Raw genomic sequence first — 27,010 nt, forward strand, 5'->3', positions numbered from 1 at the left:
CCTAACTTAAGCATCCGAAGGGTCGAGCCGAGATGCCCCCATCACAAGCCTGTTGTGTAGGGTTGTCGACATGACCAGAAGGCTACCCAACAGAGGGGATTGCCTTGCATATAAATCAAGTTTCATCGTTCATGAAGCTACTCCCCGTGAACCGCCTCTCCTTATAATGTCCTTTATCCTTCCCATGACACCTAAGGAGGAGTAATCAAGAGAGACCTACATTTTTTATAATGAATCAATTACAATAGGGCCACATTATGACAAATAATGCAATGGGAGTAATATGTTCTCATCCCATGAATAAGAACAATGTCTAACACTCCTGGATTCGGCTATCGTGACGAGCTCTTCCAAGAAGACCTATTTGATTGGATTATCTCTTCCTCCTGACCCTTCAAACTGCGTTACTCTTTTTGGCTGCTTCTGGTTTCTTTAATGAAACTTTGGTACACAGCCCACGTCTAAACTCATCAACTACAACATTTTTATTGTCTTTGGTCTCTGATTCTACCCTCGTGATCTGCAAGACTGTAATCTGCATACTATTGTCAGGTCGGGATGGTGTGCATGGTGGATCAGCAAACCTTTTCTTCCATGAAACAACTTAATTTGATTCCTTGGTGAATGAGTTGGCCATGGAGTGGCAGTACTTTTCTGTGTAGTGTTGGAACAACGAGTCTCTTCCTTTTTTTGGAACAATGAGAACATGAATTAGGACTAGGAAGTATAAGTTTCAAGTTCTACGAACAATGCTCGGTGCTTTTGCTGCTCAGTGATGCAGAAATCTGCATCTGCCTCAGTGCGACGCCCACCGTAAAAGAGAGAAGGCTTCACGTTTGACCGACTTTACCGGTATACGTAAATGACATTTCGACAACCCCACCAGAGAAAACAAATGCTTTCTGTGGTCAAAAATGAATGGATCGTTCAGAAAAGTGTTGTTGGTGTGCGAGAAAAATACCGATCCCAAACATGAACAGTTTTTTGGTACAAGGAGATCATCAATGTCTTGCAAACTTGAACTGTTGTGGGAGTCTACCATGCATGCATCCTTGAAATGGTCGTATTACGCCCTTCTTATGATCTCTCCCTTCATCCAGCCACGCATCTCCAAAGAATGATCAGGTCGAGCTTCGGATCTGTATCTCTGCCTTATCTTATACCGCGATCCCTCTTCTTCTCGATAAGTACAGACGCAAGCACTGAGAGATGCAGCAGGAGAGAAAAAGATAGGGGAAACTTCCGTCTTTTGCTTTGTGCAACCAAAGGATGCCTTTACTAAAAAGCAAAGGATAAATATAAGAATGCAGATTAGCATCTAAAAGTGAAACATATCCAAATCCAAAACACAACCAGTCGACACAGCTTCAGAGTAGTCTTACAATGAACAAATGGCTTCCCGGGACTACTACTAATGCTTGCCTGCAAACAGTCACTCCATTGTCTGTGAGCTACTGCAAAACAAAAGCTTATGCACAGAAGACAGTGGATCTAATTTAATGTCAGTGATCCTTCTCAGAAGGCCTCCTCCCATTCTTCTCCTATAACTAATGACTAAAAAGGCTCCTGCTGATTTGAGATCTCTCCTTAGCGACCAAGTCTTGCGTGCATGCATGCATTTGACCTGAGAGTTCTGGTGGAAGCTGACAAAATCCTATCACCTTCCACTTCATCCCTTGTTGTAGGCCGTACTGCAGAGATCCTCCATTTCTGTCAGAGATTTTGAGCCCCACATATATAGCTCTGATCCACCTCAATTCTGTCTTGCGCTTAAAGTTGGAAGACCAATCTCTCCACCGACATTACATTCGAAGTCAATTGTGTAGCAGATCACATATCTATGATTTCCGGCGCAGAACAAATAGGATTGCACCAAGTGTTCATGTCTTTGATGCTATCGAGATTATTGTGTTAAAGCAAGTCATTGTTTAAGTTGGAAAGCAACTCGATCAACTCTTGGAAACATTGAGTCACTAGTCAGATTGTATATTTAATATAAAAACAATTTAAAATTATATGTAGTAAAAAAAAGATTTAGATTAAGAGTATTTAAGTAATTCTATGTATATTATTTTGTTCATTTTGTTTTTTTACTTTTAACATAACCAATCTAATAATAAAAATTGGAGGGATTAATGATTCGTTATTTAGCTTTTCGGACCCAACCATCCAATATAATCGGGTTCTAATAACTATGGCACATCATAAAAGAAAAGGTTGCAGTTGATATCCTTAATGAGTGAGGATTAACCCACATCATAAAAAGAGAAGATATTAACACATTTAGTGTGCCTTTCATCTCGATCTTATCTTTACCCTTAATGGAAATGCTTTCAGGCTGAGGGTGGGTCTTTTCAGGGACCGACATGTTCTGCAATGCACCAAGTTATTCACAAAGATGAACATGCTGTCGATGTGGATTGCTTAACAGCTACGGGTGTTTTTGTTGCGTTGAAATTAAATTAAATCATAAATTTATAGTTAGAATCAAATCGATCACTAATTCGATATTGGCGAGAGCTTCGTATAACGGTTTTAACTTTGATATTATATTGATCTATAGAAAAGGGAAATAATGAAAGAGAAGAGAAGATATATGAAACTAAATTTCTATTATAGATACATAAAGAGTATTTTCTATTGTAATTTTATTACGATGCCTCCATCATTTTCTGGACTTTTTATTCTTAAAATTCTAAGTCAACGATTGTTACAAATAATTTGAGCCATTTCAAAACCGGTCTATTATTCTCACCAATCTCCATACTTTGGAATGGACATTCCATTAAGGAAGGAAAATTATTATGGATCATGTCCACCTAAGAAATTATCCATATTTTTAGTTTCAAATGTAACATTTCTAATAGATTCATATGTACATCTTTTAAGGCATTTCCTGACCTCCAAAACTTTGGAAGCTTTTGGTAGTCGTTCCCAGTCAATGTATATAAATATTTATATTTATATTTAGATATATAATATGCTTTATTGGATTAGAAAGAACACTGAGAGCATCTTTGCAAATCCACCGCCTAATCAAGAGAACCAGAACAAAGTATGTCATGGTTATAATATATATATATATATCCATCCCTCTTTGCTCATTGCAATCTATCACCATTCCAAAAAGCCCTGAGCCTTGTTTTCTGCTCTGTCTTCCCTACTGCAGTCTTCTCACTTCGACAATGGATCACATCATCTCACCTCAGAGTCTCGTTCTTCTCTCTACTCTGCTCTGCTTATTCCTTGGAGGTCGTGCATTGTTTTGGTTCAAGCATTTCGTCGAACTCGTGTGTTTGATTCTTTGTTCGTGACTTTGCTCGAGTTGGATTCATGTTTCGATTGCATGCATGCAGGAGATTGCGTCACGTTCGTGTTCGTCAACAAGTGTGAGGATACAGTGTGGCCCGGGGTCCTCTCCAACTCCGGCAGCCCGCCACTGGATGCCACCGGCTTCGCCCTCCCTTCCGGCGCCTACCGCACCCTCCTGGCCCCGGCGGGCTGGTCGGGCCGCTTCTGGGCTCGCACTGGATGCTCCTTCGATGGCTTCGGGCATGGTTCCTGCGCCACCGGCGACTGCGGCTCCGGCCAAGTAGAGTGCAACGGCGCTGGGGCCGCGCCGCCGGCGACCCTGGTGGAGTTCACCCTCGGCGGCGGCACAAGAGGGGGCGAGGACTACTACGACGTGAGCCTCGTGGACGGGTACAACCTGCCGATGACCGTGGAGGCCAGCAGAGAGGGCTGCGCCGCCACGGGTTGCGTCGAGGACCTGAACCGGCTGTGTCCGCCGGAGCTGAGGATGGGGGAGGGCGCCGCATGCAGGAGCGCGTGCGACGCGTTCGGGAGGCCGGAGTTCTGCTGCAGCGGGCAGTACAGCAACCCCCAGACGTGCCGGCCGTCGGCGTACTCCGAGCTGTTCAAGTCGGCGTGCCCGCAGGCGTACAGCTACGCCTTCGACGACGCCACGAGCACCTTCACCTGCGCCGCAGTTCAAAGCTACGCCATTACCTTCTGCCCTGTGTCCACTCCAAGGTACACTAAAGATCTCCCCCAAGTATTCGATCATATCTGCTTAGTTTTCTCATACAAAAAGAGCATATGCCTTACCCACCCACATGAACAAGGAAAAGAAGCTTCCTTTCAGCTTTAGTTGTCATATTGTCTCTGTACCTACTAAACGGCAGTGTTCCAGAGAAAACTAATGGCATTTGATCTCTGATTTAGGTCATCAGCATTGTAACATATCATCATTTTCCTTCACGAGTTGACAGTCGCATGCTAACTAGTTGCTTCCGTGAGGATAAGGAACATGTCAGTGCCATTTGTTGAAAGTGGTGATTCTTTGCATCCATGCTTTTTGGCATGGCTTCATCACATGATGCGGGGTTAGCTACTTTCCTTGAAGGAGAGTAACAAGAGCAGGGAGAAGAGGAGGAAGGACCATGGGGGAAAAAGAGGCTTTGTTCCTCCTCCTCCTCCTCTGCCGCTTTGTTCCTTCCCCACCTCATGTAGTGGGTGGAGGTGGTGGTGATGTAAAGTGATGGAGAATACATCTGGAAAAGATGGATTCCCAACACTTTTACTAACACTTGTTCAAATGTGTAGGAAGGTTTTATTATGTTTGAGCCAGTCGAGCGATCCCTCAAGTCACTTAATTTTTTTTTCCTTTGGATTTGCAGTAGAAAAGCATCGAAGAACCCAACAGGAGTAGTGCTGCAAGACGACTCGTGGCTCGCGAGCTTGGCGATCGGAAGCGCGAATCCCACGAGGAGGAGCGTGGCTTCGGTATCCGCAGCAGCAGTAACGGTTGTAGTTACTGGTTTCCTATTTGTTTCCTCGTAACGCTTCAGAATGGGCACACTTTGGGGTGACTCCGAAAAGCCTGGAATGTAGCCGATGGCGACAGAGTGACTGACTGTTCTGAGATGGGAGTTTTGATCAAGAGCTACATTCTCTCATTCTTCGTTGAAACTGATACTGGCATGCCTTCTTCGCTAATCGTAAGTGTCTGACATGCTCTACGATGAGATAGAAGGTTCACATCACTTTTAGGGCTGAGGAATCGACCTGACAATACATAAAGGGAGGTGATGGATTAATAAAAGAAGAAGTAATATTCTCACTATCCAAAGAAGAGAGAAAAGAAAGGGGACGGCAAAAAGGAGTTTGGTGGGATTCTTATTCCCGTGTATCTAATAATTACCTTGAAGACGATTTCACCTGCTCTAAGTGGGTTCTCGGGTGGACGGTTCAAGCATCATTACAAATCTTTTGCTTGGAAGAGAGAATGCAATCATTACAAATCTTTTCCTTGGAAGAGAGAATGCAACAGTGTGAAGATGGTCCAAGAATTGAGATTGTAGCTCCAAAATCCTTGGCCAGACAAATTTGGCTGACAAGAACTGAGACTGTTTTCCAGTTATGCATCTTCACCATGTTTTGCTATAAAAAACAATGAATGCATCAAAATTCAGAAACAGATTAGTCTACCACCAGATGCAGTGTAGGGAATTATTCTAGAAAACAAGGAACACAAAATTAATCACGGTTATAACATCCAAAATGAAGCATCCATGAACGATGACTCTGGTCATCAGAAATGATACATACACAAACAGAGAAATTAAGCTAGGAGGAGGTATCCAAAGGCATGAGTAAACGGGAACACTGACCATCATATTAGCAACACATCCGAATCGATGTTTGTGGTTATCTCGTGGATAGATCAGATGGCTCTAGGCTTCCTATAGTCTTTTCGGGTTGTGTTTCCCCGTTTGGAATTATCAAAACCTCAAGAAGGGCATGGGTTTATGCCCTTAAACAGACCTAGAAATCTACAGCTCATCCTTGACAAAAGACTCATCTGCATCTTCAGGTTCAGCCTTAGCAGTTGATTCCTTCTCTTCAACCTCGGCTTCCTCTACTTCCTCCTCCTCTTCTACAGTTGCATCGGGGCTGATATCCAGGCTCTTTTGCACAGATTTGTATATACTGGAGGCAAAATCCTTTGGATCATTGAGGATGAAACCACTCTCCATTAGGGCTGTTTGGTATATCAGCCGTGCTGTATGCTTGAGGCCCTCATCCTGCGTATATTAGAACATTGTTATCATAATTCATGACTCAGTAGATAGAAATAATGAAGCATCCAAGGTATGAAAGGTAACCTAAAGATAAGAGAAATAAGGTGAATTTTGATACTTCTTAAACTTAGTGCTAAGCAAAATGATATTAAAGCATTAAAAATTTCTCGGGCAAGAAAGAGAAAGAGATGGCAAAGGGATCAGACTAATCACTATCAAGTTGCAGGGATTTTAATACCTTTGAATCCTGAGCAACTCGATCACGAAGTTCCTTGATGATTGGATGCCTGGGGTTTATCTCAAGCACCCTCTTTCCACGCATGTAAGCTTGCTTGGTGGCATCAGAAAGAGTTTGAGACTGCATGATCTTTTCCATATTTGCACTCCATCCGTATTTGGAGGTGACCACCACACAAGGGGTGTTGTCTAAACGGTTGCTTATCTTGACTGAATCTACATTCTCACTGGAGAGAGCATCCTTCCACCAGTTTGTCAATTCCTTGAAGGATTCCTTGAGGTCTTTCAGCTTCGAGTCTTTTCCAAGTTTGAGACCCTCCTTTGACACATTCTGAAACTTTTTGTCTTCATAATCCATCAGGTATTGCATCAAGTATTCATCAACTGGATCGGTGAAGAATATAACCTACATCAAGAAAACACATAAGAGGGTAGAGAAAACTGGGTGACAAAGGACCACTTTGAAACAATGCTAGTCCTATCTGAGTCTTTTTAACTGGATGCAACCAGTGCAACATAATCTAAATGTGTTCTTTTATAAATTACATTATATATAATGGTATATTAATATCACATAAGACCATGCCCATGTCATTAAAAGACCCTCTGAACCCTCAATGGTGGACAACAACCAGACTGGATTGGATCAATCATATCAGATATCTGGATCCCAATAGGAGAACATATGGATCACATACTTGATATTGGTCCTGATAGGACCTGATCTGAACCAAATCCAAGACAGACTGACCCCAAACTAATATGGGTTTGATCATTTACGGGCATAAAAGACAGAAAAGATTACATATAGCATGTAAAATGTGTTGAGACTGACCTCATAGTTCTTCTTTGTGAGTCTTTCAAGGAATGGAGATTTCTCCAGTTGTTCCTTGCTAGTTCCTGTAATGTAAAATATGTCCTTTTGCCCTGGCTTCATTCTAGAGATGTACTCATCCAGTGAGGCCAGTTTGCCATCAGACTTTGTACTGTATACCCCAGAAAGATATCAAAAGATGATTATAACCCCATAGAATCTGGAATGTACCAAATGATATAAAGAATGGAAAATAAGATCTATTAGTATAACAAACCTCTCAAATCTAAGAAGCTTTGCAAGACGATTTCTGTTATGTGCATCCTCTATGATTCCAAGTTTGATAGATTTACCAAACTCATTCCAGAACTTAGTATATTGTCCCTTTTTCTCATTCTCTTCACTTTCTTTTTCAGAATCTGACCCCCCAAAAATAAAGAAATAATCAAACCGTAATTTAACAATCAACAAAAACACAGTCTGCAAAAGGTAAATAAGCTAGAAAGCGAACCTGTCTTATCTTTGTTATTGAACTCATCAGGATCCTCATCTGCAATTCGACGAATCATATCAAGAGCCTTACGGATTAGCTTTTTCTTGATTGTCTTCAGACTACTGTGCTGTTGAAGCATTTCTCGTGATACATTAAGTGGCAAAGTATCTGAGTCAACAAGACCCTGCACATAAAAAACATTACAAAAATGAAGTCACTAATATAACAAAATTGCTTTGTTAAATGACCTCTGATGCTATTGAATGCTAACCTTCAAGAAGTTAAGGTACTTAGGAAGAAGTTCATCAAACTCATCTGAGATGAAAACCCTTCTGACATAGAGCTTCAAGTTGGACTTTTGGGTGTTGTAATAACTTTCATAGAGATCATGAGGAGCCTTGGGAGGCACAAAAAGCAAAGCTTTGAACTCTACATCACCTTCAGCAGTAAAGTGACTCCAAGCCAGTGGTTTCTCATCAGCAAAATCCTACATCAACAAAATATGATTTCTATTGTATGTGTTGAGCACATGCCAGTCCTGGATGAGCAAGTTGTTATGATATTTTAAGCATGACATTTCAGTTACATGGCCAGGCATGCTTGGGACTTGTATCCCCCTTACACTAGCATACATTGGCATGACAGCAATGACTGAATAATATTCTTCATATTTTTTTCTATTAGCAAAAAAGTAGAAAATGAATATCAATAGTTAATAAAATACATGAGGGATCATGATTTTCTTCTATTTTTCTTGAAATTCCTCCAGTTCAACTACCACAGAAACATTAAATATAACCATTTACCTTAGCTAGAGAGTGATAGAATTTTGTGTATTCTTCTTCAGAAACCTCCTTGGAATTGCGAAGCCATATAGCTTTCATGTCATTGAGAACTTCCCAATCATAGGTTGTTTCCTTCACCGTCTTCGTCTTTGGCTTTTTCTCAGAAGCATCCTCTTCTGTTTCTTCTTCTTCCGGAGGTGAGGTTTCAGCTGTCCAATGAAAAAAAATAAAAAGCACCAATTTTACAAAGGAGCGCATGTAATAAAATCTGTACTTGGACAAGAAAAATTCTTTCACGGAACAAATATCAAAAGCATACATGTTTCCTCTTCATCAGTAGACTCTTCTTCATCAGATGGAACTTCAACATCCACCTCTTTGCTTGCCCAGAGGTAGATTGGGAAGTTGATGAATTCAGAATACTTCTTCACCAGTTCCTACAACAAGTGGAGTAAATTGCAACTTATGTCTTTGGATGCAAATTAAAATAATTTCAACAAATGCATAAGCTAACTAAGCAAGATTTGATTCAGATAACTGGACACCTACAAGCATTCTATGAATTGTTAACCAATAGCAAAGCTAAAAAATTGTTGTGTTAATAAGCAGTCAAACTTAAGCCATTATCCAGACCAAATGGGGTAATCTGTTATCACTCCAGTAATTTCAGATCTCTAGAAACAGCATATCAAGAATAGGTCCTAATAACAAAGCACCTGAAATAATGAAAAATAAAAGGAACTACACAGTTCATAAGAAAATACAAATATATCAGAGGCTGGGCACTTAGTGGGTTAACAGCTTGGTCCAAAATTGATGTCAAGATAAAATTTATGAATTACTAGGGATGACTTTCACAAATCCAACAAACATACATAATCTTGTTGGTGTTGGTTAATAGAGTTATAATATTATTGTTGTCAGTAAATGGAGTTGAACTGTGAGGAGAAAACATGTCAAAAAAATGTCACTAAGAACACAGAGTAAAATAAACACTAAATCAGAATAAACACCAACCTTCAACTTATCTTCTTCAAGGTACTCCTTGGCTTCATCCCTCAAATGCAGCCTTATCTCTGTTCCACGACCCAGAGGTTCATTCCATGTATCTTCGGAGATTGCAAATGACCCATCAGCCTTGGACTCCCATACGTACCTGAAAGGGCAATAAAGAGCAAGTCAAAAAGTGATCATCACTTGGAAAGAACAGCAGCACAGTACGGAAAACTTATGGATCAGAATAGAATGAACATATGACTATGTTAACTTACTGCTTGTCATCATTGTGCTTGCTAATCACTTCAACATAATCAGCAACCAAGTAGACTGAATAGAAGCCAACACCAAACTGCCCAATGAGGTTGAGGTCACCCCCTGTTTGCATTTTCTCCACAAAAGCTGCATAGAGTAACAGCATAAATTTCTAAACTTATGCCCTCAATTGGCTAAAAAATATATCACAAATACCAGTTCCAATAATAACACCTGAAGTTCCAGACTTGGCAATGGTGCCCAAATTCTTGATCAAATCTTCCTTTGTCATACCAATACCTCGATCACGAATTGAAAGGATCTTCTTTTCCTTGTCCAACTTTATCTGCATTTCAACATGAATCAAATCTTTGCTAATTTTAGTTGCGGCTATCAAAAGATTCTAAGAAACCAAGTCTCTAATGATGCTACTCACAAGGATGTCAAGCTTAGTGTTGTCGCCTTCGCCTAGGACCTCCTTATCGGTGAGAGAAAGAAATCTGATCTTATCCAACGCCTAAATTTTAATTAAAGGAAAAAGAGAATATCATACTTGATGAATCTGATCTTGTGCAATGCTTAGCTTAAATTACTATTAATAAAAATCTAAGACACCAACAGGAGATGAATGGAAAATCAGATATTGAGGAGAAGGAAACTATCTGCTTACATCAGAGGCATTGGAGATGAGCTCTCTCAAAAAGATGTCCTTGTTACTGTATAGAGAATTGATGATAATATCCATCAGCCGAGAAACCTCAGCCTGGAACTCGAACTTCTCAGCATTGCTTCGCAGAGTCCTCCGCGAGATCGACTCAGCCTCTCTGTTACAGATCATGAGAAAAAATAAATATACATCAGAATACAACACTATACAGAAACAGATCAAGCAGAAGGAAACCAAGTGCAATTAATGAATAGGAAACGAGAACAAAGAAAAAACGCTCACCTCTTGGCAACCTCGGAATCGGTGGACAGCCCATGGGGAACAGCTCCGAGCTTGTCCTCCACCTTCGGCGGATCCACGAGCTCGTCCGAGTCCCCACTGTCCTCCGCATTCGCATGGAGCTTCCGCCCTACAAGATCCGCAAAGACCAAATAAGAGATAGTCCTAAAACCTCACATAATGAGAGCAAACCAACACAAACGAGTCAAGGACGCATCGGAAGATCAGGATCGGCGAAGTGAAACGGCAGAACGTACCACGATCGGGGATGGTGGAGAGGAGGAGGATGAGAAGAAGAGCGGAAGGGAGCGCCCACTTCCTCATCGCGTGAAGCTCACCGCGTGTTGGTGGCGTTGGGGCTCGGTCAGATCACTTCCGCTTGGGTTTTGGGGGCACCTTACAAATAGCAGCCGCTTCGTAAAAGAGATCCTTTCGAGATCGGCCGCAGGATGACTTCGATCCCGCCAGCGTGGAAGATCGGACGGAAGAGGAGAGCTTCCTGACACGCGGTGAGTTCTTAGTGGCCATTACTCGCGACTTTGACGTGGAGAGAATTGGTTTTGCATTTTTGAATGGGAGCTGAGTTGTCGAACGTAGGCGGTTGGATCACACGGTTTTCACTAAGACGAACGGTTCAGATAGCTTCGTGAACAAGAAACACTTCGGGAAGTTTTCATAGTGAACCGCGTGGGGGCACCTGATTGGATCATCCTTTGGTTTTCGACGTCGATGAAAAGGGTACCCCCAACATTTTTGGGACCCCGTGGTATTTCGACAAGGGCAATGGGTCCACTAGTTCGCGGAAGGATTACGTGCATGTGGATCATCTGCAACCTTTACTTTAACTAGGATTGTCAACTTCTCTCGTGTCAACCGCCAGTTGCTTTGATCCCTCTGTGCTGACCGTAGGTTAGTCCAACTTTCCATATTAAACCTCTTCCAATTTTGTATTCTTTTGTTATTATTTAATATCTACCATCTATGAGGAAGCGGCTGTCGTGGAAGAATTGAGAGCAGCAAGTGAGAGGGATACAAGGAGTATACACGAACAAGGTTTTACTTTTATTTTTTTGGGAATAGTATTTTTTAATTATTCTCACAGAACATATCTTATTTTCTAAAAATTAATATTAGTATTCCTGATTGTCTCTATCTCTCACCACCACTTATTGCTTGTCTCATTACTTAGTACCTCCATTATTCCATATTTTTCTATTCCTCTCCTCACTTTCATCTATAGTAAGTTTTATCACCTCCGCATAATTACCAACACTCTATCGGTATCGCTCTTACTCTTATTCGTTACCTTTAGTATTACCTTCAATCGTCTTCTAGATTATGTAATCTTATTTAATTGAGTAAGATATATTATATATCTGATTTGATTCTATAGAAAGGAAGTCTACTCACAGTAGGATTCCTTAAGAAATAATTTTGATAGGAAGAACTTTCCTAATTATTTATTTTAGACTATCTACTCTCATCTGAAAATAAATAAGACCTCATATGGATTCAACAAGTATAACTCATAAGAACTCAACATACGTGATAACACAATATAACACAAGATTATAAATATATTCTCATCTCCTTTTATCGACATATGGGAGATAGAAAGAGGAGAATGATAGTTTAGTTCATCTTGTTGATATGTGTTGTTGCTACATGTAGATCGAATTATGAATTGTGTTCTCGAATTAAATAAAATTTTTTCGAATAACATCTGTATACACATCTAATCTTGGATCTATAGTTATTAAATTTTAGTTCTTGGTATTAAAACTTTTTTTTTTGTATAATAGTAGCACGATGATAATTTCATGCTTACAATTGGTAAATCAAATATATTAAATCGTAAAAGTATATTAGATCTATTTGTTAGCATAATTTGCTTATGAAGAGATATTATTTGATTTTAATTATATGATACTTAAATGATCCATTTATATTGTCAGTTTTCTTTCCTATCTCATTCGTTTTATCACTTGTTTACGGCGATACAAGGTTCCTTGCCCTATGTAGGTAGAGCCGAGGATGATGTGTTGCCCGTTTTTAGTCATTGGGTTGTTGTGGGCAGCTTACTTTCAATAATAGTATTATGGAAGGTGATAGCCTACTATGATCGTCGACCTTACTGTCATTGACTATTACACTATCGGTATCGATGGAGGAACTTACAAGTGGTTGTCCTGCATGCAATAGCTACCACTGAGGGAAGTAATGGCACTATATGTGATGATTACCACTGTAAGTACCAACTACCTTGGGTGGCACTGATGTTACGTGCAATAGTGCTATGATGTGTGATAGTCGCTCAATGTCATGGAAGGGAGTCATAACAGAAAGGGGAGGCCTTACAATTGGGCTGTAGTGGTAGGACTTGGCCACATGTAACACTACATATGCGAGATAAGAGAGCAATGATCTTAATGGGTTGTCGACCACATGTGAGAATTGTGGTTTGTGATTTGATGACAGTAGGTTATAAGGGACAATGCGATCTGGGTGGCACCATGTGAAGGTCTCGGTGCTGCTTTTTGACTTTCAAGATGATCATTCTATCATTCGTCCTCTTATGTTCAATGGGACGGACTACACGTATTAGAAAACTTAAATGAGAGTTTTCTTGCTTTCTTTATATTTCAAGTTATGAAATATCGTTGAAAATGATTTTCAAAAGTTTTCTAATCCAATGAACGAATAGAATAATCTAGAGAAGAAAATATTTTCTTTTAATGCTAAAATGATTAACGCTTTATTTTGTACTGTAGATAAAAATAAATTTAATCGGGTTTCTATTTATGAAACTACTAGTGATAGGTGCCCAGCAAGCCAATCAGGTGAGTGATGACACGTGTGACTTGATACAAGATCTTTTTGCTTATTATATTTTGGCATATATCACTTTATAACTATTGTATATGTGCATATATATATTATGATGTCCTTGGATTTGTGCAATGAAAATCGGATCGTGATGAGATCACGATAATGAGATTGATTCACCTTTAAACACAGATCCTAAATAATCCCAGTCATAGGTTACTCAAGAGGGACATCATGATAACCGGACAGACTGATGTGCTGTATACCTGTCCATATGATGGATGCAGCTAGTCTCATAGCTGCTCGTGTAGGCACACTAGGGATACAATACAGGTGCTCATTTGAGAATGAGTTCATTGATTGATCCGCTTATGGAATGCTGGATGGTTAATGATGCCTTATTGTCAAACAGCGATTCTGTAGTCCTAGTGGTGTATCTGGTCTTTAGACTTGAGACACCAAGAATGTCATGTATGAGTGCTCCACTTTTTGATACCAGACTTATAGGTTTGGCTATCCCAGATCTAGTACAGTTAGTCATTGGGAGTAGTAGTCAACCTTACGAGGGCTATCGAGTGTCGATAGAGGATCATTCACTCTCGGCGTCATGAAAGGAATATCACATAAGTTCTTGCTCAGACAAATCCCTAGCCAGGGTCATTCAGGTTGAGAGAGAAAGGTTTCTCCAAGAGAATCCGATTAGAGCGAGACTCGAGTAGAAACCGTATGGGTCTGACAGCACCATACTCGATATACGGTCTCTAGGATATTAGATGGATGAGGGACTATAGGTACACGGTAACTGAGGACAGACATGTCCAATGGATTGGATTCTCCTGTATCGTCTGTGGACTACGGCGTAGTGGCCTAGTACGTCCATAGTCGATGAGTCAAGTGAATTATTATAGAGATAATAATTCACCAAGTTAGAAGGAGTTCTGACATGTATGACTCACGACTAGCTCGATATTGGGCCTAGAGGGTCACACACATATGGTAGGCATTGCGATGAGTAGAGGTTCGGATATGAGATATCCGACGGAGCCCTTGTCTTATTGGATGTAGATCCAATACCCACTAGGGGAGGACCCATTAGGGTTTGACAGGGGACCTCTATAAATACGAGGGATTCAGAGCGTCGTCGTAGTCCTGCTGCGTGGATTACCGCTAGAGAGGAGGACGCTTGACCTCCTTCACCCTCTCCTAAGGATCTGTAAGGAAACAGGGATATACGATCTCTCTAGGTAACACAATATATTCTATATGCAGTTTTCAGTTTCGCGGATTTTGTGCACCAATCTTCGCACGACAACGAACATCTCTTTGGGAATCGGAGATTTTGTTTTTTTGTTCTTCCGCTACGCATGTGATGTCGCCCCCAAGATTTCTCAACAGTGGTATCAGAGCCAAATTGTTCGTGCGAATGATTGATTTTAAACTGCATGTGTTGTGTTTAGGAAAAACTTTTAACGTCAAAATCGTTGACGCAAAAGCAAGAAAGGGCAACAATTGTTGCCCTTGATTTGCGTGCGTAGAGGGCAGCCGCAGGTAGGTAGCACAGGGGCTGCGTGTGCAGCAGCCGGCTGGCGGCCTGCTTGCAGCAGGCTTGCGTCCGGCGGGGGTTGTCAGCCCGCGGGCAGAGGCGCCTGCGGCCGCTTCTCCCGCGGGGTGAGGCGCCGCAGGGCGGCGGCGGCAGGCACCGCTGCTCCCGCGGGCGAAACCCCTCCCCTAGGGGCGGTCGCCCGGCGGGACAGCACCGCTTGCGGGCGTTGCCCCGCGGGCAGAACCGCCCGCGGAGGCGGCGGCGCCCGTAGGGGCGCCAACCTACAGGGGCAGCACCGCCGGCAGAACCGCCCGCGGGAGCACCCACCGCAGCGGCAGCGCTGCCAGCGGGCGTGCCGCCTATAGGCGAGGGCAGTGCCCTCGCCCCGCCGCACAGGCCGCTGCCAACAGGGTGGCGGCGGCGGCAGCAGCAAAGGGGAGTAGAGCATTAGGGTTTTCTGGGAAAAAGATAGTTTTACCCCTCGGAATTTGAGAAATTTTAGTTTCTATCTTTTGTCTAAATTACAAAAATACCCCTATGAATTCAGAAATTCCCTATATGTCCTTGATTTCATAAAATACTAATTAATTAAAAGGTTTAGTTGGTTATTATTTTTTATCATTATCTAGTAGTCCTACATGAGGATGATTATTTATACATGTGATGTATGATGTGTGGACGGATGATCATGACCGTGTGATGTGTATACTTGTGATTATTATTATTGAGGTCTGCGAGCCTCCATTATATTTCTCATCTATTGTCGGACCTGTTTGCCTATGATTAAGTTGTAATCACATGAGGAGACACATCGGGAGTGTGGATGCGATAGCAAGACCCACTAGACGGACGATCGCAATGCATGAAGATGCATCAAGATGTCGACGGAACCGACAAGGACGAGATTGACGATCATAGGGCATGGAGATGCACCGTTGCACACATAGATCTTGATGTGAGTGATTAGGCCTATTGGCTCGGGCCTAATCACATTAGGTTGTGGTCCATGATCATCTGATGTGATTGCTTATACACATACTAGATATGTATATATATTTGCATGCGATATAGATATATATTAAATATGTATATGTGTGACATGTCATATTAGGAGACCAAATCATAGAAACATCTCTCTCGATAATATTAAGTCGGTAAACGTGAGGCAATTAGATTGACCCACGTGGCATTCCATCGTTATAAGTAGGAACCGATTCCCGGTGTAGGTTGAGTTGGTCGAGTCTCTTGAGACTCACCTATATCGCGATTCGCTATCTTGCTTACGATATAGAGATGTCATCGGTGACCTGAGGGCATGGTATGCTTGGTCGAGTCCCTCGAGGGTATATCATCAAATCAGACTCATCTTATAACGAAGGTGTTGACTTAACTGAGCATCATGGTTAGTCAAGTCCCTCGAGACCATGGTGATTGGGATGCCGAACAGGACGGGAATCACAAGGAGTTGTGATCGGCAAGAGTTGCATACCTTTTAGGCTTAGTGTGATTGGTCGAGTCCCTCGAGGTTACACTAAGATGCTAATTGGATCCTAATCCCTACTAGAAGTCTGCCGGAGACTTCCGTTTCATGTGCTGAAGGTGTCGCGTGACTCGTTAGTAAAATAGTGGGAGCATATTAAGATAGAAGTCAATATCTTGATAGTTTATTTCTTGCAAAATCTGCATGTTGTTCATTTCTGCTACATCTTTATTTTCAGAAAATGTCGCTTTCAAATCCCTTATGTGGCATACTTGATGTCAACCGCCTCACTGGTCCAAATTATACGGATTGGCTTCGTAACTTGAGAATTGTTCTCATGGCGGAGAAAATCGTGTACGTTCTTGATACAGTGATGCCTATGCCCGAAGAAGGGGCAAGCGAGGATGAGATCGCTCGCTACGTGAAGTACATCGATGACTACACTCTTGCTCAGTGCTATATGTTGGGCTCTATGACTCCTGAGTTACAGAGACAATATGGATGCCAGATCCATTCTCATACATGTCCGCAAATTGTTTGAGGAACTGAGAATGACTCAGCGATATGAGATATCTAAGAGCCTCTTCCGCGCTAGGATGACTGAGGGGACACCGGTTCACAACCATGTCCTAAAGATGATTGAGTGGATAGAGAAACTCACAGGTCTAAGAATGGTCATAGAGGATAACTTGTGTGTGGACATTGTGCTTCAGTCCCTACTAGATTCTTTTTCATAGTTCATAATGAATTTTAATATGAACAAGCTTGAGGTGACTCTCCTAGAGCTTCTCAATATGTTGAGGGAGGTAGAGAATACTATTAAGAAAGAGAAGCCAGTTCTCTATACTGGTGAGACCAGAAAGAAAAGGAAAGCAGAAAGGTCCCTTAAGAAGGGAAAGGGCAAGGGCAGACTATGTAAAGTAAAGGTTGCTAAAAAAGACTCAGCAAAGGACAAAGGTCAGTGCTTCCACTATGGTAAAGATGAGAATTGGAAAAGGAACTACAAAGAATACCTTGTAGAGAGGGCGAAATAGAAGCTTGGAGAAGCTTCAGGTACATTCATGATCAATATCCAATTGTCAGATTTTTTTGATAGTGCATTGGTATTGGATACTAGTATTGCTTATCACATCTATAATTTATTGTAAATTCTAGCAAAACCGAGGGAAGATTAGCAAGAGGAATATTGCATAAAAGGTTTGTTTATGCTAAACACTACTCCACATATCATGAATGTAAATGTGTCTAAGAGGAAACGAGATGAGATTAATAGTGCATACTTATGACATTGTAGGCTAGGTCACATTCATGAAAAAAGGATTCAAAAGTTGTTAAATAATGGATATCTAGATCCATTCGACTATGTGTCATATGCAATTTACGAGCCTTGTTTTCGTGGAAAACTAACAAACTCTCCATTTAGTGGAACTGGAGAGAGAGCCACTGAGCTGTTGGAACTCACATAGTGATGTATGTGGACCCATGTCAACTCATGCCATTGGTGGTTACTCCTACTTCATTACCTTTATTAATGATTTATCAAGGTATGGATATGTGTACTTAATGAAGTACAAGTCCGAGGCTTTTGAGAAATTCAAAGAGTATAAGAATGAGGTGGAGAACCAGACTAGAAAGAGTATCAAAACTCTTCGATCAGATCGAGGAGGTGAGTACTGAAGTACAGAGTTTACTCAATTCCTCAAGGACCATGGGATATTATCCCAATGGATACCTCCTTATACACCTCAGCTCAATGGTGTCTCTGGAAGGAGGAACTATTAGACATGGTACGGTCCATGATGAGTTTCGCTGACCTACCCATCTTATTCTAGGGATATGCCCTAGAGACTACAGCTTACTTTTTGAACAGAGTTCCAACTAAGTCGGTAGTGTCTACACTATATGAGATATGGAAAGGGAAGACGCCTGATCTTAAGGTTGTTAAGATTTAGGGCTGCCCTGCCCACGTTAAAAGACACAACCCCGATAAGTTAGAATCAAGGACAGAGCGATGCAAATTTGTGTGATACCCCAAGGAAACTTGTGGGTATTATTTCTACAAGGACCAAAAGGTCTTTGTAGCTAAGAGACCAGTGTTCCTTGAGAATGAACACATTCTTGGCAGAGATAGTGGGAGAATGATAGAGTTGAGTGAGGTTGGAGAATCAAGCTCAAGCACCACTCTACAGCCCAAGTCTGTTCAGGTACCTAATACACAAGTTTCAACTTTACGCTGGTCTGATAGAGTATCCCATCCTCCTTAGAGATATGTGAGACATATTAGAGAAGATGATGTTGAGGGTATTGATCCTTAGACCTACGAGGAGGCTATTATGAGTATAGACTCCGGGAAGTGGCAAGAAGCCATGAATTCTGAGATGGATTCTATGTACTCCAATAAGGTTTGGAACCTAGTTAATGCACCCGAAGGTATTGTACCCATCGGTTGCAAGTGGATCTTTAAGAAAAAGATCGGAGTAGATGAAAATGTAGAGACTTATAAAGTAAGGCTAGTGGCTAAGGGGTATCGTCAAAGGCAAGGTGTTGACTACGATGAAACCTTCTCACCCGTAGCAATGCTAAATTCCATCAGAATTCTATTGGCTATTACAGCACACTATGATTATGAGATTTGGCAGATGGATGTGAAAACCACATTCCTCAATGGGAACCTCGAGGATGAGGTGTATATGATGCAACTTGAGGGATTCGTGTCCAAGAACTACCCATATAAGGTGTATAGGTTGCTTAGATCCATTTATGGACTAAAGCAAGCTTCCCGAAGTTGGAACATAAGACTTGATGAGGCAATCAGATCTTATGACTTCGTTAAGAACGAAGATGAGCTTTGTGTATACAGGAAGGTAAGTGGGAGTGCTATCACCTTTTTTGGTGTTATATGTGGATAACATCCTGATCATTGGGAATGATGTAGGAATGTTATCCATAGTAAAGGCTTGGTTATCTAGACACTTCTCTATGAAGGACTTAGGGGAAGCATCCTATATCTTGGGGATTCGAATCTATAGAGATAAATCCAAAAGGATGCTTGGCTTGTCCTAGTCCAAGTACATAGAAACCATTGTCAAAAGGTTTGGCATGGAAAACTCCAAGAGAGGTCTCATACCGATGAGACATGGGATATCGCTTTCTACGAGTATGTCCCCAAAGACTCCAGAAGAAAGGGCGAACATGGATATGATACCTTATGCCTCAGCAATAGGGTCTATCATGTATATCATGCTATGTACTAGGCCTGATATAGCGCATGCTCTGAGTGTCACGAGCGGGTATCAGGCGGATCCAGGCTTGGAGCACTAGAAAGCAGTAAAGTGTATCCTTAAGTACTTGAGAAGGACTAAGAATCTTTTACTAGTATATGGAGGTAATAGCCTTAAGGTTGAAGGTTACACAGACTCAAGTTTTCAGTCTAATGTCGATGATAGCAAGTCAAATTCAGGGTATGTGTACACCTTGAATGGAGGAGCAGTGTGCTGGAAGAGTTCCAAGCAAGATACCACTGCTGACTCGACTATAGAGGCAGAGTATATTGCTGCATCAGATGCAGCAAAGCAGAGAGTCTTGGTGAAGAAGTTCATCACAGATTTGGGAGTCATGCCGGGTAGCGAGAAGTCGACTTCCTTATATTGCAACAACTATGGGGCGATTACTCAAATAAGGGAACCCGGGTCTCATCAGAAGTGTTCTGAGAAGGTTCCAGCTTATCAAAGATATCGTAACCCGAGGAGATGTAGTAGTGGAAAGAGTTCCATCCGAAGATAACATTGCAGATCCATTGACAAAGTCGTTGTCTCAGATTGTCTTCGAGCGTTACAAGGGTCTGATGGGGACCAAACACATAGGTGATTGACTTTAGGTCAAGTGAGAGATTGTTAGTCATAGGTGCCCAGCAAGCCAATCACGTGAGTGATGGCATGTGTGACTTGATACAGAATCTTTTTGCTTATTATATTTTGGTATATATCACTTTATATATATATATATATATATATATATATATATATAGTGATGTCCTTAGATTTATGCAATGGGAATCGAATCGTGATGAGATCACGATAATGAGATCGATTCACCTTTAAACACAGATCCTAAATAATCCCGGTCATAGGTTACTCGAGAGAGACATCGTGATAACCAGACATACTAGTGTGCTGTATACTCGTCCATATGATGGATGCAACTAGTCTCATAGTTGCTCGTGTAGGGACACGAGGGATACAGTACAGGTGCTCATTGGAGAATGAGTTCACTAATTGATCCGCTTACGGAATGCTGGATGGTTGATGATGCCTTATTGTCAGACAACGATTCCGTAGTCCTAGTGGTGTATCTGGTCCTTAGACTTGAGATACCAAGGATGTCCTATATGAGTGCTCCACTCTTTGATACCAGACTTATAGGTTTGGTTGTCCCAGATCTAGTACAGCTGGTCATTGGGAGTGGTAGTCAACCTTACGAGGGCTATCGAGTGTCGATAGAGGATCATCCACTCTCGGCATCATGAGAGGAATATCCCATGAGTTCTTGCTCAGACAAATCCCTAGCTAGGGTCATTCGGGTTGAGAGAGAAAGGTTTCTCCGAGAGAAACCGATTAGAGCGAGACTCGAATAGAAACCGTATGGGTTTGATAGCACCATACTCGATATACGGTCTTTGGGATATTAGATGGATGAGGGACTATAGGTACATGGTAACTGAGGACAGACAAGTCCAATGGATTGGATTCCCCTATATTGTCTGGGGACTATAGTGTAGTGGTCTAGTACGTTCGTAGTCGATGAGTCAAGTGAATTATTATAGAGATAATAATTCATTGAATTAGAAGGAATTCTGACAGGTATGACTCACGGCCAGCTCGATATTGGGCCTAGAGGGTCACACATGTTAGGATCGAGAGCACTAAGAGGGGGGGGGGTGAATTAGTGCAGCGGAAATCTTACAATGATTAAAAACCAAAAGCTGCGTTCGTTCAAAAACTGTTATGATGCAAAAGCAAATTCTCAGTTTGTATCTAAGTGCAGTTTGCGTCTAAGCGCAGATTGCGTCTAAGCGTAGTTTTGCGTCTAAGCGCAGTTTACGTCTAAACTCAGATTTACGTCTAAACGCAGATTTACGTCCAAACGCAGATTTACGTCTAAACTCAGATTTACGTCTAAACGCTATTTTACGTCTAAACGCAGATTTACGTCTAAACGCAGATTTACGTCTAAACGTAGTTTTACGTCTAAACGCAGATTTACGTCTAAACTCAAAAACTTGTTTGTATACTTGCAGAAGGCAGTATGCAGTTGGAATCAAGATGTAAATGTGAACTGAGATCTGATGATTGAGCGAGGAAAGCCGATTTACGTCTGAATGCAGTTTTACGTCTAAATGCTGAAAATCGTTCGTAAAATCGTAGAGGACAGATTGCAGTTATCAATAGGATTAAAGTGTAAGTGTAAACTGCAAAGAAGCTCGTTCGTAAAAGCACGGAAAACAGTTCTGCAGAATCAAACGTAAACGTAAACTGTAATGTATGAAGATACGAATTTACGTCTGAATGCAGATTCGGAAGACCAACACTTAGAACTTGTTCGTGAAAGCGCAGAGAGCAGTAGTAATGAGGGAGGTTTGCAGTAATGATAAAGTGCTCGAAAATAAACGCAAACCAGAGATTTAGAGTGGTTCGGTCAGCCTTGACCTACTCCACTTTTGGCTTCCTCCACCGATGAGGTTGCCGACGTCAACTAGGTGCCTTCCTTCAATGGGCGAAGGCCAAACTTCCCTTTTACAATTTCTCTCCTTTTGACAGGCTCAGGAGACAACCTTTACAGACCTTTCTCTCCTCACTTTACAACTGAAAACTCGAAGAACAGAAGGAGGAGACTTAAAGGCTTTACAACACTTTTGAGCTTCTTAGAATCACAGAAAAGATCAAGATTTCGGTGTAGGTCTGTATCTTTTCAGTGCTGAATGGGTGGGGTATTTATAGGCCCCAACCCAATTCAAAATTCGAGCTCAAAACGATCAAATCGATCAAATCCCAGAATTCTGGGATCAGGCGGTTGCACCTCTTGACTGGAGAGGTGGCACCGCCTGGCAGAGCTCGAAGACTGAGCTCAGGCGATTGCTTCTCTCTGCTAGAGCTCGAAGACTGAGCTCGATGGTTGCATCACCTGGCAGAGCTCGAAGACTGAGCTTGGTGATTGCATCACCTGGCAGAGCTCGAAACTGAGCTCGGTGGTTGCATCACCTGGCAGAGCTCCAAGCTGAGCTCAGGCTGATGCACCTCTCTGCCAGAGCTCGAAGACTGAGCTCGGTGAATGCATCACCTGCCAGAGCTCGAGACTGAGCTCAGGCTGATGCACCTCTCTGCCAGAGCTCGAAGACTGAGCTCGGTGGTTGCATCGCCTGGCAGAGCTCGAAACTTGAGCTCTGGCGGTGCTACCTCTTGGCAGAGGAGGTTGCACCGCCCAATCTAGCTCGAAGACTGAGCTCTGGGCGGTTGCACCTCTCGGCTGGGGCGGTTGCACCTCCCAGCCTCGCAGCCCTGGCGGTTGCACCTCCCAGCCTCGCAGCCCTGGCGGTTGCACCTCCTGGCTGGGGCGGTTGCACCTCCCAACCCCACAGCCCAGGTGGTTGCACCTCTTGGCTGGGGCGGTTGCACCTCCTGGTGCAATCAGGGTCCGAATGGTTCACTCCATTTGGCCCACTTTGAATCTTTTCAGGGGCCCAATTGCCCCAAGATTAAGCTAATGGGATCACCTCCCATTTTCATGCTTAATCATCATGCTAACTACGATTAACTCTAAGACAACTTCTGCAGCTTTGCTCCGATGCGTCAATCGCTTCTTCCGGCGAGTTTCCGGCCAACTTCCGTCGATCAACCGATAACCCTCGGTGATCCTTCTGCGGACATCCGGCATACTCCTGGACTTGCGACGATCCACTTGGCGAGTTCCGACGAGCTTCGCTTGGCAAGCTTCTGGACTTCTCGGATCTGTTCACGCTGAACCTCCGACGACCGTCCGAACTTCCGTCGAACTCTCGAACTCCCAACGTGATCCTGATCTTGACTCCGGCGCAACACCTGCTGCTTGTCTTACTCTTATCGTAGTTAATCCTGCACACTTATCTCAACACATAGATTAGATAACAAATGACAATTGACTTCATCATCAAAATCCGAGATTCAACAATCTCCCCCTTTTTGATGATGACAATCAATTGATAAAGGAGTTGTCCTTAACTCCCCCTATCTAAATGCCATAGTTGAGATAAGTCAACCTTGAATTCAAGACCGAAGAATTCAAGTGACGTATTGATAAGTTAGATCAGTTAAACTTATCAATGCTCCCATCATGATGCCCATCATGATGTATCTCTTCAAGAATGATGTCAAGGCATGACATACATCATCAAGTTTGTATGATAGTGTTTGTAACTGTTCATCATGTAAACATATAAAGCTACGAAGGACTTTTTACATGATGCACACATTTGAGATTTTCTAGCAAGTTTGCATTTTCTTCACAATATAGAATATCAAATCAAGATATGATGCAAACTATAGCACATGTTCACATATCTCTTGGTGATGCAAGGATGGCATAACATTGTTTATAGCATCACTCAAGTATTTGCAACTATGACATGATTATGATGCAAACTATAGCACATGTTCACATATCTCTTGGTGATGCAAGGATGGCATAACATTGTTTATAGCATCACTCAAGTATTTGCAACTATGACATAGACATGATTATGGCAGTTCAGCTATGACATAGTGTTTATCAATTCATATGTTTCTCCCCCTTTGTCATCAACAAAAAGCATGATAGCATTATCAAGTATATAAAGGAAGTCATGACACATATATCTTTTTATTGTGTTTGCTTGACGGAGGAAAGTCATTTTACAAAGAGTTTTTTATAAGAGTGTACAGGAACATCCCATTTTTAGCATACAAACCGAAAAATGAACTTCTTACATGCATTTGGTTAAAAATATTTGTCACATAATTTGCAACATGTTATTTGATCAAGCGTTGTCAAGGCATGTAATAGTAATAACATCCGAAAGATACTTTTAAGTATTCGGACACATCAACATTCCTAATTCTCTTCTTATGTAATCAAATTGTTCTTCACATAGGGGTTTTGTGAAGATATCAGCCAGTTGATGTTTGGTATCAATAAACTCTATGGTTACATCATGATTAGTGACATGATCACGTATAAAGTGATGTCTAATATCAATGTCTTTGATTCTTGAGTGTTAAGCTTTTGATATAGTAACACAATCATTTCAAGTGCAGTATTCTATCATATTGCATAACAAGATTTTTATTTCAGCATTGTATCATATTGCATAGCAAGATTTTTTGTAGCATTGCATCACATGGTGAGATATCAGCTCGTACGATGCAAATTTTTGTTTGATATCTTGATACATAGTAATCATATTAGTAATAGCAACCATATCAATGTCATACTGCTGACTTAACAACTTACATTGGTATGTTGCTTCATATTTTTCAAGGCATAGGTTTTTTAAACCTTTTTAGTTTCAGTGCAAAAACCGAGATAAACAACAAGAGATGTTTGCAAATATGCTTACACAAACAAGGATAACCATATCAGGGTAACATATGTACAGCATATCAGGTAACCATAAAGACAAAGTCTTTCATGAATAACATAAGGAGTTTACAACATGTCATATCAAAAACATCATATGTTCATACAAGCTTATTCATGAGGTGGAAGATTAAAGTGCCTAAGTAAAGAGTCAAATTGTCGATGGATTTGCTGCAGCTTGGTTAGGATTTGATCTTGTCGAAGTTCAAGCCGTTCTTGTCTTTGTTCAAATCGGTCCATCCGAATCCCGATATCTTCGATGGATGATGTGTGAGTTTGCTCAACCGGATGTGTTTCCTCAAAGGGACAGATCGGAGGAGAGTGAGTACTCCTAAAGACTGGGGTTTCCGGCTCTGGTTCAGGTTCAGGTTCAGGCTGAGGGGGATCAGTTCTTCTAGGCATTCTAACCCAGTTACCGTTTCTATAGTGACATCTTAGTCGGTGAAGTAGATTTTTGTTTATTATGCTGAATCTATCTGATTTCATTACTTCTTCTTCTAGTGGTATTTGAATGTCGTAAGCTTTCATTATTCTAGTAATTATTCCACCATATGGGAGCATCATATCTTTCGTAGATAATTCCAACATGTTTTGTTGGATTAGATAGCCAAGACAAATGTCACGTTCTTTCATGATTAGGTACATAATTCCTAATTCCAATTGACTCACTTCATCATGATGGTATTGCTTAGGAAGAATTATACTAGTCATGATATGATGAAGTATCTTAGTGTTAAAGGGCATTAGATGTTCACAACTTTTAGGAATAGATTCTATGTTAGGATTGGCAAGGATTGTTCCTAAGGCTTCAACGTAGGATGTTTCAATAGTTTTTTCATCCCATGATCCTTTAAAGTAAAGTCCTATGCTTTTCATGGGAATACCTATCATATCACAAATGAATCTATCAATGATTGAGATGTGTTGTCCTAAGAGATAGGTTGAAATCCTTTCTTCATCATCTATTTGCATGTTGTTGTAAAACAATCTAACTAGTCTAGGATAAATGGGTTCGTTGATCTGCAAAATGGGAAGTAGATTTAGGTTTGCAAACCAATGGATAGTCTCTACATCTCTTAGTTCATTCAGATCTACGTATTTTCCCTTATTGATGCTTCTTAGTTCGAAGGAGAGAAATTTTTCAGCATGGTTTTTGGAATCAAAAAGAGTGAGATCAAACTCTTCTACAACTCTCCTCTTTCCCTTGTCCCTTGAGGATCTTCTAGATCCCATTACTACTGCTGTTTAGAGGGATGATGATGAGCTAGAGTAAATGAAGAACAAAACAGAATTTAGGAGCTTCTTAGAGAGTACCTTTGTGAAATCTTCAAGAGAAGGAAGGATTCTTGATGTTTTGCTCTGAAATGAGAGGTATTTGGAAGGCTTAGAGGAGTGAAATGGGAATGGAGGAGACTTGGAAGAGTAGAGGAGGAAATGGGGGTGAGTTGTGGTCGGTTCCTTAGCCGGCCCTAACGTGATTTTAAAGGGCAGAGCTTGCTGGCGGTTGCACCTCTGGCTGGAGCGGTGCAACCTCTGGCAACCCGTGATGGCTGGAGGTGACACCGCCAGCTGGAGAGGTGCCACCGCCTGCAGCAGGTGAGCACCTAAGATGATTTGATTAGGGAGTCTTTGCCTTGAGGAGAGTTTCAGAGCAATTAATGATTTCGTATGAGTTTTTTTTTTTTTTTTTTTTTGAAGCTCTTTGTACGATCAAGATAGATCTTTTAACGTGCATACGTATGTTTGTTTGGTATCCCTTTTAAGATCATGACATATTTAGTTTCTACAAGAATTAATTCGTAGATGAATGGGTTTTGAAGATCAGGGGGGGTATGTGAATTTGGATATCATATGTTTCTAATAAGGTTGTATCGTTTTTGTGATTTCACAACTTCCACTTGTTACT

General features: G+C 41.5%; 2 protein-coding genes across 2 annotated transcripts; one reads left to right on the plus strand and one right to left on the minus strand.

The window, feature by feature from the left end:
• Positions 1–3,096: 3,096 nt before the first annotated feature.
• Positions 3,097–4,958, plus strand: LOC103992105 (thaumatin-like protein 1). The gene is made up of 3 exons (XM_009411695.3): positions 3,097–3,252; positions 3,357–4,032; positions 4,680–4,958. Exons 1-3 carry the CDS (start codon positions 3,186–3,188, stop codon positions 4,840–4,842), a joined length of 906 nt encoding a protein of 301 aa, XP_009409970.2. The 5' UTR covers positions 3,097–3,185; the 3' UTR covers positions 4,843–4,958.
• Positions 4,959–5,528: 570 nt separating this feature from the next.
• Positions 5,529–10,998, minus strand: LOC135643507 (endoplasmin homolog). The gene is made up of 15 exons (XM_065160538.1): positions 10,867–10,998; positions 10,613–10,739; positions 10,334–10,487; positions 10,100–10,180; positions 9,898–10,009; positions 9,684–9,810; positions 9,430–9,568; positions 8,732–8,849; positions 8,434–8,621; positions 7,899–8,114; positions 7,646–7,811; positions 7,412–7,553; positions 7,156–7,306; positions 6,322–6,726; positions 5,529–6,086 (listed from the first exon to the last, which is right to left on the minus strand). The coding sequence occupies exons 1-15, from the start codon at positions 10,931–10,933 to the stop codon at positions 5,835–5,837; spliced, it is 2,445 nt and encodes an 814-aa protein (XP_065016610.1). The 5' UTR covers positions 10,934–10,998; the 3' UTR covers positions 5,529–5,834.
• Between the last annotated feature and the right edge of the window lie 16,012 nt (positions 10,999–27,010).

Source organism: Musa acuminata, chromosome BXJ3-7, assembly GCF_036884655.1.
Source record: "Musa acuminata AAA Group cultivar baxijiao chromosome BXJ3-7, Cavendish_Baxijiao_AAA, whole genome shotgun sequence".
NCBI lineage: Eukaryota > Viridiplantae > Streptophyta > Magnoliopsida > Zingiberales > Musaceae > Musa > Musa acuminata.

What these genes read in the sequence shown, in the direction of transcription:
- LOC103992105 (XM_009411695.3), top strand. Translation starts at nt 3,186, where the DNA reads ATGGATCACATCATCTCACCTCAGAGTCTCGTTCTTCTCTCTACTCTG. An exon ending in GCTCTGCTTATTCCTTGGAG is followed by an intron (nt 3,253 to 3,356) that starts GTCGTGCATTGT and finishes GCATGCATGCAG; the next exon opens with GAGATTGCGTCACGTTCGTG. An exon ending in TGCCCTGTGTCCACTCCAAG is followed by an intron (nt 4,033 to 4,679) that starts GTACACTAAAGA and finishes TTGGATTTGCAG; the next exon opens with TAGAAAAGCATCGAAGAACC.
- LOC135643507 (XM_065160538.1), bottom strand. Translation starts at nt 10,933, where the DNA reads ATGAGGAAGTGGGCGCTCCCTTCCGCTCTTCTTCTCATCCTCCTCCTC. An exon ending in TACTGATGAAGAGGAAACAT is followed by an intron (nt 8,622 to 8,731) that starts GTATGCTTTTGA and finishes TTCATTGGACAG; the next exon opens with CTGAAACCTCACCTCCGGAA. An exon ending in AAGCTTCTTAGATTTGAGAG is followed by an intron (nt 7,307 to 7,411) that starts GTTTGTTATACT and finishes TGGGGTATACAG; the next exon opens with TACAAAGTCTGATGGCAAAC.